Source organism: Myodes glareolus, chromosome 3 (genome assembly GCF_982192425.1).
Source record: "Myodes glareolus chromosome 3, mMyoGla1.1, whole genome shotgun sequence".
In the NCBI taxonomy this organism is placed as follows: Eukaryota; Metazoa; Chordata; class Mammalia; order Rodentia; family Cricetidae; genus Myodes; species Myodes glareolus.
The window spans coordinates 30,818,165-30,832,146 of record NC_142028.1 but is presented as its reverse complement, the minus strand read 5'-3'; the positions used below and the strand labels follow the sequence as shown (position 1 = coordinate 30,832,146).

General features: G+C 50.0%; 2 protein-coding genes across 10 annotated transcripts in view; one reads left to right on the top strand and one right to left on the bottom strand.

The window, feature by feature from the left end:
• Positions 1–6,833, top strand: part of Ninj2 (ninjurin 2) — a 100,353-nt gene extending 93,520 nt beyond the window's left edge. For 7 of the 8 annotated variants that reach the window (XM_085687040.2, XM_048444374.3, XM_087904314.1 and 4 more), the window contains 3 exons: positions 4,674–4,905; positions 5,451–5,635; positions 6,494–6,833. In XM_085687040.2, coding sequence (XP_085543166.2) covers positions 4,674–4,905; positions 5,451–5,617 — 399 coding nt within the window. In that variant the 3' untranslated portion in view covers positions 5,618–5,635; positions 6,494–6,833. The remainder of the gene's footprint in view (positions 1–4,673; positions 4,906–5,450; positions 5,636–6,493) is intronic. The other variant, XM_087904312.1, reaches the window with a different exon arrangement.
• A 1,084-nt stretch (positions 6,834–7,917) lies between these two features.
• The window catches only part of B4galnt3 (beta-1,4-N-acetyl-galactosaminyltransferase 3), a 106,888-nt gene continuing 100,823 nt past the window's right edge, over positions 7,918–13,982 (bottom strand). The window contains exons 18-20 of one of the 2 annotated variants that reach the window (XM_048444370.3): positions 13,243–13,396; positions 12,575–12,701; positions 7,918–10,126 (exon numbers count right to left, since the gene is read on the bottom strand). In XM_048444370.3, the coding sequence (XP_048300327.3) occupies positions 10,018–10,126; positions 12,575–12,701; positions 13,243–13,396 (390 nt within the window). In that variant the 3' untranslated portion in view covers positions 7,918–10,017. Of the gene's footprint in view, positions 10,127–10,164; positions 10,377–12,574; positions 12,702–13,242; positions 13,397–13,982 lie in introns of those variants that run through there. The other variant, XM_085687039.2, reaches the window with a different exon arrangement.

The following is a 13,982-nucleotide window of genomic DNA, read 5'->3' as shown; positions in this document are numbered from 1 at the left end:
CAACTATCTGTAATGAGATCTGGTGCCCTCTTCTGGCCTGCAGGCATACACGCAGACAGAATATTGTGTACACCCTTAGATAGATAGATAGATAGATAGATAGATAGATAGATAGATAGATAGATAGATAGATAGATAGATAGATAAAAGAGTGGCCCATGCCTTCAATCCCAACTCTCCAGAGACAGAAGCAGGTGGATTTCTGTGAGTTCAAGGTTAGCCCGGTCTACATAGCTAGGGGCTAGGTAGTGAGACTCTGGTTCGTGTGTGTGTGTGTGTGTGTGTGTGTGTGTGTGTGTGTGTGTGTGTGTGTTCTGTCTCTCTGCAAGTATCTAAGTGTGCCATGTGCTTGCAGGCTCCCAGGGGAGTCCAGAAGAGAGTACTGGATACTCTAGATCTGGAGTTGGAGGAGATTGTGCGCCACCATGTGAGAGCTAGGTCCCGAACCTGTGTCTTCTGTAGGAACAGCGAGTGCTCAGCTGAGCCATCTCTTCAGCATCTGGGTTTTGTTTTTCAATTTTATTTTTTAGTTTTGGGGGTTTGAATTGACTTTATTGTTTTGTAAATGTGAATTTCATAAAATGCTTTACAGTTAAGGAAGACATTCTCACATTTGTGGTGGACTTCTGGCTTTAAAGCAGCTCTGGGCACAGGTTCACCACGTTGCAGTGTCCCTGGTTCTTCCCCTAGTCGCTTCTAGCCGTTTTAGTTATTGATACAATGTTATTAGCCATGGCTACAAAGTAAGTATTATCACTAAACGATCACAGTACAGGAAGGGAGAGAGGAGCAGCTGGGGGGAACGAAACAAAGGCTTCCTCCTCACCCCTGCAAACAAAAGAAAACCAGCCACCCAAGGGGGTGGGAGCTGCTCTATCTCAGGGGTCAAGAGCCAGCAACCCAAGGTAGTGGGAGCTGCTCTAACTCAGGGGTTCAAGAGAAGCCTAGGATTTTATTAACTTGTATTTCTAACAGTTGTGAGTTAGGGTGATGTTTTGTTTGGTTGGTTTTTTGTTTTGAGACAGAATTTCTTCATGTAACCTTGACTGTCCAGGAATGCCTTCTCTAAACCAAGACGGTCTTTAATTCAGAGATCTGCCTGCCTTTGCCTCCTCTGCTGGGATTAGGGGTGTGGACCACCACCAAACTGGCAGGATGCTATTTTAACCCCTAGACATCGCCTTCAAACAATGCATCTCTCTGCCTTCTCTTTTCCACAGAGCTCAGGGAAGGATAAACGTTCTATTTGCAACCGGGGTCACCCAAATGTTCAAATAAAACATATTTGAACACTTTGTAGATTAATTAAATTTGTGTAGGCGATGGAATGTTCATGCACATGCTTATGGAGGTCAGGGTTCAAAGTTGGGCATCTTCCCCAATTACTCTTAGCTCTGAGACATACTCTCACCACACCCGGAGCTCCTGGATTGACTAGGCTGGCCGGCCAGTAGACTCCAGAATCCACCTGTTTCTACTTCCCTGCCTGGCTCTCATGTGAGTGCTGAGGATCTGAACTTCAAGTCTTCATGCAGCCTTGAACTTGATCTTCCTGCCTCTGTCTCTGGAGAGTTCCAGAGAGACTACGGGTGATTCCCTGATAGGAATCACCTAGCCATGGCCCCTGTCCCTGTCTGTCTGCCTACTGGGGACTTTGTCTACCTCCGAGTCTCCTCCCACCAGCAGCCCCCACTGATGAACTAGCTCCAGCTTAAGATTGACGTGCCCACCTCTGCTCTGTAGCCGTGACTGACCAATTCAACTCTTCTTTCTTCGAACTGACCAGCCCTAAATTAGGGAAGAAAAACTCTTCAGAGAAGAGTTTGGAGAGGAAAAGACTAGAGTTCTTAACTTTCTGAGTCTCCCTCTGCTTTGCAAAGGGTCTTTTTCTTGAGCGTCTGCCCTATGTGTGGGTCTCCTCACCTTCATTAGAGGCGAGTTCAACTACTGATGCTATCTGCGGCTGTCTGTGCTCCTTGAGATTTCTCTGCTGCTACCTCTTGAGATCAGTATTTTTCCTGTCTTCTCATTTTTATTTTTTCCCCTCATTTTTTGAGATAGTGTTTCTCTGTGAGCTCAATATTTTTCCTGTTTTTCATTTTTATTTTTTCCCTCATTTTTTTTGAGATAGTGTTTCTCTGTGTAGTCTTGACTGTCCTGGAATTCACTCTGTAGACCAGGCTGGCCTCAAACTCACAGAGATCCGCCTGCTTCTGCCTTCCAAGTGCTGGGTTTAAAGGCGTGTGCCACCACTGCCCTGCCTCCTTTTCAGTCTTTGACTGGTGGAGCAAACAAACCCAGTCAAGACCCCTGGCTATCTCTAAGATTACAAGTGTGTGTCACCAGGATCCATTTGTATTGTCCTGAGGATCAAGTCCAGGGCTTTCTGGATGCTAGGTAAACACTCTCTCAACTGAATGACACCCATGGGGCCTTCAGTCTGATTTTGATGGCCATGAAAAATAACTAGTAATCAGTGCCTGGGGTGAGCAGCCTGTAGCACAGTGAGTCAAGACCAGGGCCTGAGTGGATAGTGACTGCCTGCTCTAATTTGGGCGGGGGATACTCAGCCTCAAGTCATCCTGGCAGGTGTGCTATGTATATTTAATGAGGAGTTCCTATAGATCTCCAGTCTCATGCCCTGGCCAAGGTATACACCTGATTTTCCCCACCAACTCTCATGCATTCCTAACTTGTCCAAAGCTAAATGGAGTGCATCTCCTGAGATGCTGAGGCAAGAAGATGGTGAGTTTGAATCTAGCCTGGGCTATAAGTAGAGTGAGCCCATCTAATAGATATATTAAACCAAACCAGAGCTAACCCAAAACAAATAAAAGTAGGGGGTTTGAGTTTGTGTGTGTGTGCAGTGTTTTGTGTCTTCATTGTACGTAGTACAGGCTAGCCTTGAATTTCAAGTGAACCTATGCTTCAGCCTCCTGAGTATTGGGATTACAGACTTAGCTGCTTTATTCAACTCCAAATAGACTTTTAGGACATCTTGGATATACTTATTAGTGTATATTTTAGATTTTTGTTACTGTCATGTGTCTATTATACATGCCGTGGCACATATGTAGATGTCAGGGCAATATTCAGGAGTGGGGTTTTTCCTTCCATAGTGGGTTGCAGGTATCAGACTCCCCAGGCCTTGTGTGGCAAGCATGTTAACTGTTGAGACATCTAGCCGCTTTTTTTTTTTCCAAGACAGGGTTTCTTTGTAGCTTCTGGCGCCTGTCCTGGAACTAGCTCTTGTAGGGCAGGCTGGCCTGGAACTCACAGAGATCCACCTGCCTCCCGAGTGCTGGGATTAAAGGCGTGCGCCACCACCAGCCAGCTCAGTCCTATTTACTTTTGAGGCACAGTTTAGCCCAGGCTGGCCTTATATTCATGGCAATTGTCCTCAAGTACTGGAATTTCAGATGTGAGCTACCTACCACACCTGGCTTCTTTGAAAGCCCCAAGGTTCTGATTAAATAGGCTAAAAAACCCAACCAACCAATCAATCAAACAAACAAAACCCTCAGAACCTCTGAACTGTAAGCGAGCCACCCCATTAAATGTTTTCCTTTATAAGAGTGTTATGATCATTGTGTCTCTTCATAATAATAGAAACCCTAAGACACCCTGCTTTCCTAGTTCTAGGATTACAGGTGGGCACCATCATGCCCTATGAGACCACACAGCAATAGTCTCCCTGCTTCTGGTCTCTTCTAGCTCCATATGCCCAAAGCACCATCGCTAAATTAATCTCCCAAATCCTCTTGGGTGGCCGACTATAGAGGTTCTGCAACAGAAAGGGGACTTGATTTTCCTGGTCTAAATCAGAGGTTCACATACAGCCTATATTATGGTTTCGTCTTTTGGAGTTAGTGGCTTAGGGGGATCCTTATTTTATACCTCAAAAGTACTTTTATTTTAAGATAATTAAAAAATAATTTATTAGCTAGGTGGCGGTGGCACACACCTTTAATTCCAGCACTCAGAAGGCATTGGCAGGGAGATCTCTGTGGGTTCAAGGGCAGCTTGGACTACAGAGAGAGTTCCAGAACAGTCAAAGCTGTTAGATAGAGAACCCTGCCTTAAAAAACCAAAATAATAATAATAATTTATTTCAGCAGTGGCAGGAATTAAAACTAAGGCCTTGGACATGCTGTGGAGCAAGGTACTACTGAGCTACATCCCTAGTCTCCCCAAACGGTTTTTAAAATTAAGAACTTTCAACTCATATGCATTGCTGTGTGCATGAGTTTTCTAACAGTCCATGTTTGACATTCAGTGTGTGCTGGCGTGGGGTTGAAATTCTAGGACTCTTGATCAAGGCACTGGCCAGCCATTCTGGAAGACCTCGGAGCTCCTTCTGCTGTCTTTCTTCAGCTGACTATGTGAAGGTGTAAGGGACCAGCGGCTCTCTGTGAAGCAGATATCACAAGGCAACGTCAATTAATCCAGAGCTTAGTGGTCCAGAGGTTCCATCCCCCAGTCCGTTCATCCAATAGTCCGTCCACTACTCACCCACCTGCTCATCTAACCAACCCTTCGCTGGTTTCAGGTCGGAAGCTGAACAGGGACACCGGCACTGTCACCCAAGAGGACATTCCATCTCCTTTGGGAAGGATATTAAAGCCCGCCTTCTTTCCCTCCCAGCCCCTTCACCGGAATCTCCTCTCTTACAGCACGGGCACTCCATCTCCCAAAGGCACCAGCCTCTCAATCTGAACCATTATGCCACCAAGAAGAGCGTGGCAGAGAGCATGTTGGATGTGGCGCTCTTCATGTCCAATGCCACGCGGCTGAAAGTGGTGCTGGAGCAGGGGCCATCTTCGCAGTACTACGCCACCCTCATCGCCCTCATCAGTGTCTCTCTGCTCCTGCAAGTTGTCATTGGCATTCTTCTCGTGGTTATTGGTAAGCCCAGCCTGTACTTTCTGCCTTGGTGCCCCCTGGTGGTGGGAAAGGGCCTGGCATGCACATGAAACTTCCCAGCCACCTGCTAACAAAGCCAGTCCTCTATCCTACAGTGAGGGCACCTCCTGTCCTTTCTCCTCATACCCCATAGATGTACACCCACCGACAGCTGCTGAATGACTGACTCCACAGGACAGTCTTTTTTTTTCTTTTGGCTTTTCAAGACAGGGTTTCTCAGTGTAGCAGTCCTAACTGTCCTGGACCTGGCTCTGTAGAGTTGGCTGGCCTTGAATTCACAGAGATCTGCTTACCTCTGCCTCCCAAGTGTTGGGATTAAAGGCGTGCGCCATCACCGCCTGGTTAGTAGCGGTCTTATATTGTAAGCACCCGTCTCCTCTTCGATGATGTCTTTGCTCCCCACCCCTTTCTATGAAGCACCATGTGAATTGCCTCATGTGCCAGTCAGAAGACTCGAACACATCTCAATCCAGTGATTTGATGTCTTCCTAGATTCACCCACCACCCACCTGATCTTGTCTCCACAGCCAGGCTGAACCTGAATGAGGTAGGGAACCAGTGGCGTCTGAATCAGCTCAACAATGCTGCTACCACCTTGGTCTTCATTACTGTGGTCATCAACATTTTTATCACCGCTTTCGGGGCACACAAGACAGGCTCCATGGCTGCCAGGACCTCCAGCAATCCTGTTTAATTCCTACCTAGGTCCCAGGTGAGGTGGAGGCCCAGAGGACCTCAGATCCAAGGGCTCGCAACTGACCTTTGCTGCCTTTGGCCGTTGGAATAAAAGGGCTCTCCCTCCCCACACCAAGGGGGGAAAGTCTACAGACCTTTGGAATAAGGAGGTTCTTGAAGGGCTGATGGGCCTTGCACAGTACATACACCATGAGTAAGATACACGTGTAAGCCTCCTGTAGTACATGCACAATGAATGCTGTGTTGTATCCACGAGTCAATCACAGTACACGCGCAGTAAGTGTTAGTATGCACGGTAGCCTCCAACAGAACTTTCACAATTAGTGCTGGTTTAAAGCACGGGCCTCCCACAGCACACGCACCATGAGTGCTTGGTTATAAAATGAGTCCCCCACAAGTCAGTACATGTCCCATGGGGGGACTTAGTGAGGCCTTTGCTCTGAAGGAGTGACGATCCTTCAGTTGGGACTGTCTCTTGTAACCCAGGCTAGACTTAAAGTCCCTGTGTAACCACAGGTGGCAGGTGTGTCACACCCAGGCCGTTTTTAGGTATATTTTTTACCCCACAGTTTGGGACGGGGTGGAAGGCCACTGTGGCCTGTTGGGAAGGAGGGGAGCTGTGGCTTCTGGTTGGTGCTGTCCTCCAGTGTCCTAGTCAAGCACTGCTTGCTACTGCCACCATGGCACAAGAGCCAGCAGCAGCATCCACAGTGCTCCCTGGAGACAACTGGAAACTGTGCTTCAGGCCCTGCACTTCAGGCCGCCGAATCACACCACTCTTTCCTTCCCCTGGTGACTTGGGTGCAAATCCAGTCTGAGGAGCCTCATTCGGCCTGCCATTTCATTGTCTTTTGTCTGTCTACTTTTCCCACAGGAACCGAGCCTGAACCGGCCTCAGCCTTTGGCCCTGACCTGTCAGGCTAACTAGCACTTTCCACAGCCTCCAGGAGAGTTTCGGGAGCAATGAAGATGCCCCTGCTTCCTGCCTGCAGCGCCTGAACTAAGTTGTGCCGTCTTACTGGGTGATGTAATTGCATCTTGGTCCGGAGGCCTGAGCTCAGCTTCTGCAGCGGCCACCCTGTGCTCCAGCAACGGTAACTGGGTCTCAGGCAGTCTACACAGCCGCAGACTCTGTTTCCACTGCATTCCTCCCCTCTGCTCCAAGCCTCAATTTTCCCTTCCCTATCTATAAAGATGTCTGAAAAGCCACCAAATGAGTCTTGCTGTCTCCAGTCATGTGGGCTCTGAACCAGGCTGGTATGCAGATGCCCTCATCATCTGTGCCCTGGAAAGGGCTTATGCCATCTGTACCTCAGAAACAGGTGCTGAGTGCTGGACTGATGAACACACAGAGTTTTTAAGGTCTCTACTATCAACCTACTGTACTTTTCACATTAACGGTCTCTTAGACATCTTTTAAGAATACAGATTTTCAGCTGCTGAGAAAATGCAAACTTTCAGTGAGCAAAGGTGCTTGCTGCCAAGCCCAAGGACCCCAAGGACCCCATATGGTATGGGGTTGGGGAGAACCAATCACAAAAGGCTGCCTTCTGGCCAGCCCATGTGGCCTGCGAATACCATACACACTCTAAATGAAGAAGCTTAATTTTAATTTTGGGGGCTTTTTTTTTTTTTTAGGCAAGATTTCTTGCCTAAAGAAATCGAGCTCACAGAGACCCACCTGCATTTGCCTCTGGAGTGCTGAGATTAAAGGCACCACTAAATGACTTAATATCTCATTTTAAAAATGGGGTACTAGAAAGATGGCTTAGTGGTTTAGAGCACTGGCAGCTCTTCCAGAGGATCTGAGTTCGATCCCCAGCGCGCGCGCGCGCACACACACACACACACACACACACACACACGGCAACTCACACCTGTCTGTACTTCAGTTCCAGGGACTCCGATGCCCTCTTCTGGCCTCCTTGGGCACCAGGTGCTCAGATGGGGCACAGATAAACATACAGGCAGAACACCCACACATAGAAAATAAAACCTTGAAAAATAGGAGGTGGCTCAGCGATGAAGAGCACTGACTGCTCTTCCAGAGGACCTAGGGTTCAATTCCCAGCCCCCATATGGCAGCTCACATCTGTCTGTAACTCCAATTCCAAGGAATCTGACACCCTCGCACAGATATACACGCAGGCAAAACACCAATGAATATAAAATTAAAATAAACTTTTAAAAATCTTGAAGAATTAAAGTTAAAAAAAAATTGCCTAGGTCAAACATAACTAGGAAGGCCAACTCACAGCTGCAAATCGTTGCTAGGCCATCTTCAAACCACTCAGAAGAAACTTTTTCATTTCTTTATTTCTTTATTTAGGCAGGTTCTTGTTAGGTAGCCTAGGCTGGCCCTGCACGCCAGATCTTCATGTCTCAGCTTCCCAAGTGCTGGGATTACGGTTGCACTGTTCCAGCCAGCCTTCTTCAGGCGGGGGGAGCCTCTCCAGCTAAGGTTGTGACCTCCTCTAACCTGGGCTGCCGAGACTGTGAGATACAGCCAGGACAGCACACCACAACACAGAAAGTTTGCCCTTTCTGTCAGCAAGCACCGAGGCCGAAGGCAAGGGACAGTCCTTAGCTGTAACTGAGCAAACAGCTGAGGGACACCAGTGTTGTCTCCTGGTTCTTGGGCAACAGGGAAACAGTCTTTTGTTTTCTAAGATGCTGACTTTAGTGCCCTCCTCCCTCTCCCCACCCACAGCACTTTCCTTTCCCTTAAGGCAGATGGTAAGGAGGTAACAGACATCAAACACAAGGCACTAGACCTGGGAGGAAGGTGGTGAGCAGGGTGGAGAAGGCCTGGAGGGCTCCCAGTCCTCAGAAACAGAGGACTGCAGGGACTGGCTTTGGCCTTCCAGCCCAATTCCAAGAATCCATGGCCTTAGAGAAGCCTGGCACTCCAGCTGCCCGACTGTAGCCCTAACCTACTTCCTATGTGCCTTTTCTAAAGGGCAGAAGGCCTGAGCAGGGATGAGAAGAGGCCACAACCCATGGACAGAACCGCCCTGCCCTTCTGATTGCTTAAAGGCAAGGCCCAGCGGGTTCCCAGTGGGTACCACTTTGCAGATGCCAAACTGTTCTTGGTACTTGCAGAGTCCACCACATGGGTCCTGCAGCTCCAAATGCTGCGCTTTCGATTCACAGCGTGAAAGGCAGGCTCCGCGGAGTGGAACCCTTTCTGTTGCACACCCCATTAGTCCTTTCTCAAAGCGGAAAGGCGCTGCGCCAATTCCCCCACAGACTGGGTTTAATACCCAGCATCTAATGCTCCGCTGGTGCAGCAGCAGCAGCAGGAAGTCCCAGCCACAGAGCACTGGGACTATTGGTGCAAGGTAAGTATGTGACATTAGGGGACAGAACGGGTAGCCAAAGACAGAAAAGGTTACAGGCTGCTGTCCCCAAAACTAACCATTTTTCAGTTCTTCCTGTCCATGGCCTTGCTTCCCCCACCTCACCCTGTCCCTTATGAGATGGCCAGGTTTTACTGCCTCTTCTCTTCAGGGTGGGGAGGCTGGGACTCTCTCCAGAGAGGGTAAGGCCACAGGGCTGCTAAGCTTACAGTATACATTTTCTTCCCTTGCCACTCCCTGCTTAGTCCCTCCCAAATTCTCACTTAAGAAGTTGACTTAAGGGTTACCTATGTCACCTTTGGTGGTCTCTCTATTATCTCCAGGTCTTAACTGGCAGGCGAGCCAAAGGAGAAGGGGCATTTCTCAGCCAGCATGGCCTTGCGGGTTCTACACAGCCCACATGTCAGACAATGGGGAGAATGGGCCCACTGCCCACCCATTCCCGCTCTGCACCCCGTTGCAGTAGGTAGATGCCACCAATGTTGGGTTTCCACTAAAGAACCCTCTCTGTAGGAGTTGGGTTAATACCCAGTCGGTGGCCGGCTAGCTGTCCAGTGACTACCAGGACGAATGTGTGTGTTTCAAAGGCACAGACTGAGCCTGGAGCTGAGGTACTCCACATGGGACCAGCACCTCAGTGGGTCTGAGGTCTGCAATGCACAGCTTCACTCCCAGTCAGTGCTGGGTCTAGACAGAAGTCTTCATTCTGTTACAAATTATTCCCCACTCGCCTCCACTCCAAATAAAATCTGTCCCACTGAAGTTTCTTGTTCATGGTCAACACTCCCCACGAGGAGGGCTGGGGCTGTGGGGGTGCACCCTTGTGGTCCATGATGGTATCCTATTCAAGAGGGTGTTTTCTTTTGGACCTCACTGCCCATCCTATGCAGCTGTTCCAACTGTCAACTCGGTGGGTGGCAGAGGGGCCTCCACACTTGTCCCTGGTGGAGAGGTCAGTGAGCACCGAGGCTTCTGTTCCTCATAGTCCCTCTTGAAGTCAACCGGAAGTAAAGGAGCCGTACGCAGCTGTCCCTGGTGGTCATGGCATCTTCACCTGGCGGCGATTCCACATGCCTCGCTTGGAATGGAAGTGATGGAAGAAGTTCCTGAGGGAGAGCCGATCCACTTCCAGGCCTGCTTGGAGGATCCTGGAGGACAGAGGGCAGTGTGAGCCTGCGGAAGCAGGAACGCCACAGGCACCCGGGCAACAGGCGTCCAGGAGCAACTGGGCTCTGAGGAACCCACCCTTCCACATATTTGTCAGACCCTGCCCTCCTTCCTCTGGTCACTTCCCTCGGGGCAAAAAGCAAGCCAGGTGCAGTGGGGCCAACCTGCCTTGACTGCAGTCACAGCTGTGTAACTCGAAAAGCTGCCTATCAAAGACACGCTCCCTCCTCTCTAGAAAAAGACAATAATCTTAGAAATGTGCCTATCTATATAGGCACACCATCCTCTACTTACACACATGCACGCACGCACACATGCATGCATGCACACACACTGGATCTGCAGCACGCAGCACAGTTCCCAGCTTATATTAATCACCTCACAGTACCAGGAGCCCGGAACTGGAGAAACTACCCACAGGCTCTGCCCGTTTCTGTCTGGCTGTTGTGGGGGAGGGGGAATCATCTTGTTAAGTAACCCAGGCTGGCCTCTAACTCAAGATCCTTCTGCCTCAGCCTCCTGAAAACTGAGATTACAGGTGTGTGTCGCACAGTCCGGCTTTTTTTTCTTACAGTGCTGGGGCTCAAACCCAAGGTCTCACACAGACTAGGCAACGCTCTCATTTGCCCAGCCACCAAGGGAGGGGTCCCTTTCCAAGGAGGCCTACACTTCAAAGAGGATGGCAAGTAGATTGAACCAGAAGCTGCTCTTTCCTCCGGTCTCAAAGACAGCAGGAGGGTTAAGAACTATTTTGGAGGTCTGTATCAAAGCACAAAACCCAGCACGAAGTGTCGTGGTGACAGTAACCACTACACTGGGCTCCCATCTGCTTCGGAGTCACTGTGATGTGGATCCCTGGGATTGAGTTATTTGACACGAGCTCTCTGAACCTCTCTCCACCCCACCTTTAATTCTCAGTATTTCAGTATTCTTCTGTTCTCTTTTCTCCAGTGGGAAATCAAAGATGGGTCTGATTTTAAAGCCTCTGCTGCTTTTCAGGAGAGAAGGGGCAAGTTATTAACTACTCTTCACGAGCAGTTTTCCCTCTGAGAAATGGAGACACCTACACCGAGCCCAGGAGTTTGGTGAGGATGAATGAGGTCCTGGGCATGAACCCCACTTGCCAATAATAACCCAGAGGTTGGTGGTTGCACCTTGTCCTCCCTCTCAAGAAGCAGGAAGTCCCTGGTGCCCCTGGCCTGTCCCTTCCTCCTTCCCACACTTACAGGCTTTCCTTCCCCCTCTCAGGGCCTACCTTAGGCTCATAACTCCAGGTGGCATCCTCTCCCTTCCCCTTCTTTTGGGAAAGAGGACTCACATGCAAATGCAGGGAGAAACATTCTCACTGCAACAGGCTCCTCCCCTTCTTGCAGCCCAGCGGCCACACAAGAACCCTGCTTCTTGCTAGTAACACTTTGCTGGCCACCTGCCCGGTCTACTGCTCCCACTGTGCGCCCCCCATTTCTCTCCTTTTTCCTTCCCTTTTTTGGGGGGAATGGAGATTGAGACAAGGTCTTGCTGTGTAGCCCAGGCTGGCCTTGAACTTATGGCAGCCTTCCTGCCTCCTGTCTCCCCAGTACTGGGATTAGCGATGTAGCTACCACACCAGGTTAAGAATATAAGTGTATGAGTACATGATAACACAGGGTCTGCACTGGGTCACGTGTCTCACTCTGTCTTAGTCCCAGGCTGTTTCTTTCGCTCTGCTTCTTAGTCTGCCCAGGGCCAGGAGTTCCCATCTCTATGAACGACGCCCTGCACGGATCCTCCCCCAACTCTTCTTCCCCTAAAATTGCTTTAGTCAAGGACTTTGTCACAATGATGACAAAAGTGATGAATGTGTGTATATGTACACACACCTACACACACGTGCCCCTCCTTCTTTAGCACTAGGGATTGAGCCTAAGACCTCATTTACGCTAGGCAAACGCACTATTTGCTCAGCCCTTTCTCCCTTCTCGGAGACTATTTACTCTTCTCAGAGCCCCTTCCCTTCTCACCTCCAGGAATGCAGATCCCCTGGATATCCCGTTGCCATTCAATGGTCTACACTGCCAATTGTGCTGGCTCCCAACTCCCCCCTAACCCTTGGCCTGTCTCCCAGGTCCTCTCACAGCTTTCAGGCCCTCCTGCAGGCAGCTGTGTCTGGGAAGAGCATGATCCCTGGCTGGGGAGAAAGCGCCCAGTAGCTCGCCTGGTCCTGAGAACATCATCACTCCCCACTTAGCTCCAGCATCTTGCTTTACCTGTGACAGCTCAACCGCCCACTCAGACTGTGACTCACAGTGGATGGATCACCTGCTCTGCTGGATACACAGCCCGAGTGTCAGTGAAGCCAGCCTCCGGGAGCTCCCAGACCAGCATACTTTCCCAGCCCTGGGACTCGGCAGCACGGCTCCGAGGCTCTGAAGGCCCTGCTCCTACGTCACCTGTCCAGCAGCTCCCAGTCTTCGCCTCCCCAGCGATCTCGGAACTCCTTGGTGTTCATTCCTCCAATCTTGTCCAGGTCGGACTTGTAGATGCCAAGCAGCCCAAATCCATTGACCTCCCAGTAGCCTGTGTACAGACAAGACACTGTTGAACGAGCTGGATGCTGTGTTCCCACAGGCTCTTCTGGAGGTACAGAGTTGAGCAGCAGAGGCAAAAGACTGTCAGCTAAGGAAAACCCTTGGACTGCCTGGGGGGGTCCCCCATCAAGGCCTGAGATTCAGCAAACACAGCAGTGACTGTAGACTGATGTTACAACCTAACTGTAGCCTGGCAGTTAGGATGTGATCCCAGCAGTCTTCTGGCAGCTGTGAGTTGGTTTTCCCATCTACTTCCTCTCTCCACCTTCCTATCCTCCGGGCACAGCATCCAACCCATAGCAAATGCTTTCTGAATGCTGGATGAATGCATGCTGGGGACCAGGGGAAAGAGCCACTGCTTCGCCTGCTACTGTGTTTGTCAGTAGAGCCCCGGGTCTCTCCAAAGATCAGAGAACACGGGAAGGCAGGATGGGGAAGATGCTGATGCTTAGGCATAAACTTTTCCAGTCTTGGGGTTAAACACTAAGGTCAGAGGGTGTCTCCTCTTCCTCATCCAGGGCAAGGCTCACCCTCAGGCCACTGCGGGGTGGCCCCACAGTGCAGCCGCATCACCATGGGGGCAAAGGCCATCTTGCCCTCTACACAGTGCTTGCGGATGGTATCGATGATTCCTGCTGGGAAGTGGATGTGCAGGTCACAGAGGAAGATGATGCTGTGTGGATCCTGGGGATGGAGAAGGCAAGGTCAGCAGACCTCTGGACCAGAGCTGGGAGACGGGGCCACTCTCTAGAGCAGCTGTTTTCAACCTTTCTAACGCTGCAACCCTTTAATACAGTTCCTCATGTGGTGATGACTCTGAACCATAAAATATGTTGCTACTTCATAACTATAATTTTGATACTATTATGAATCGTAATTTTTTTTTTTTTTGGAGACAGGCTTGTCAAGGGGGTCGTGACCACTACTCTAGAGGCCTCCTCAGGCCCTTCCCTACTGGAGCGACTGACAGGTTACACAAAGCTAAATACGAGACAGATTTCTACAACCCCGGTTAGCAGGGCCGAGTTCTCACATCACACGGTGAACACAGGCTCCTCTCCCACTTTCTTCTGAGACGACTCTCGGAAGACTAGTCTGGGATTGGTTGTGTAGTCCAGGTGGCCTCAAGTCAAGCTCCCCCTGTCTTAGACTCCTCGGAGCTGGGATTATAGACACATACCACAATGCCTGATTTCTGCCCCATGTTTCATGGGGTCTGTGGACTCTGACAACTGGAAAACACCTCATTTCCTCAGTCCCCTTGCAGTGC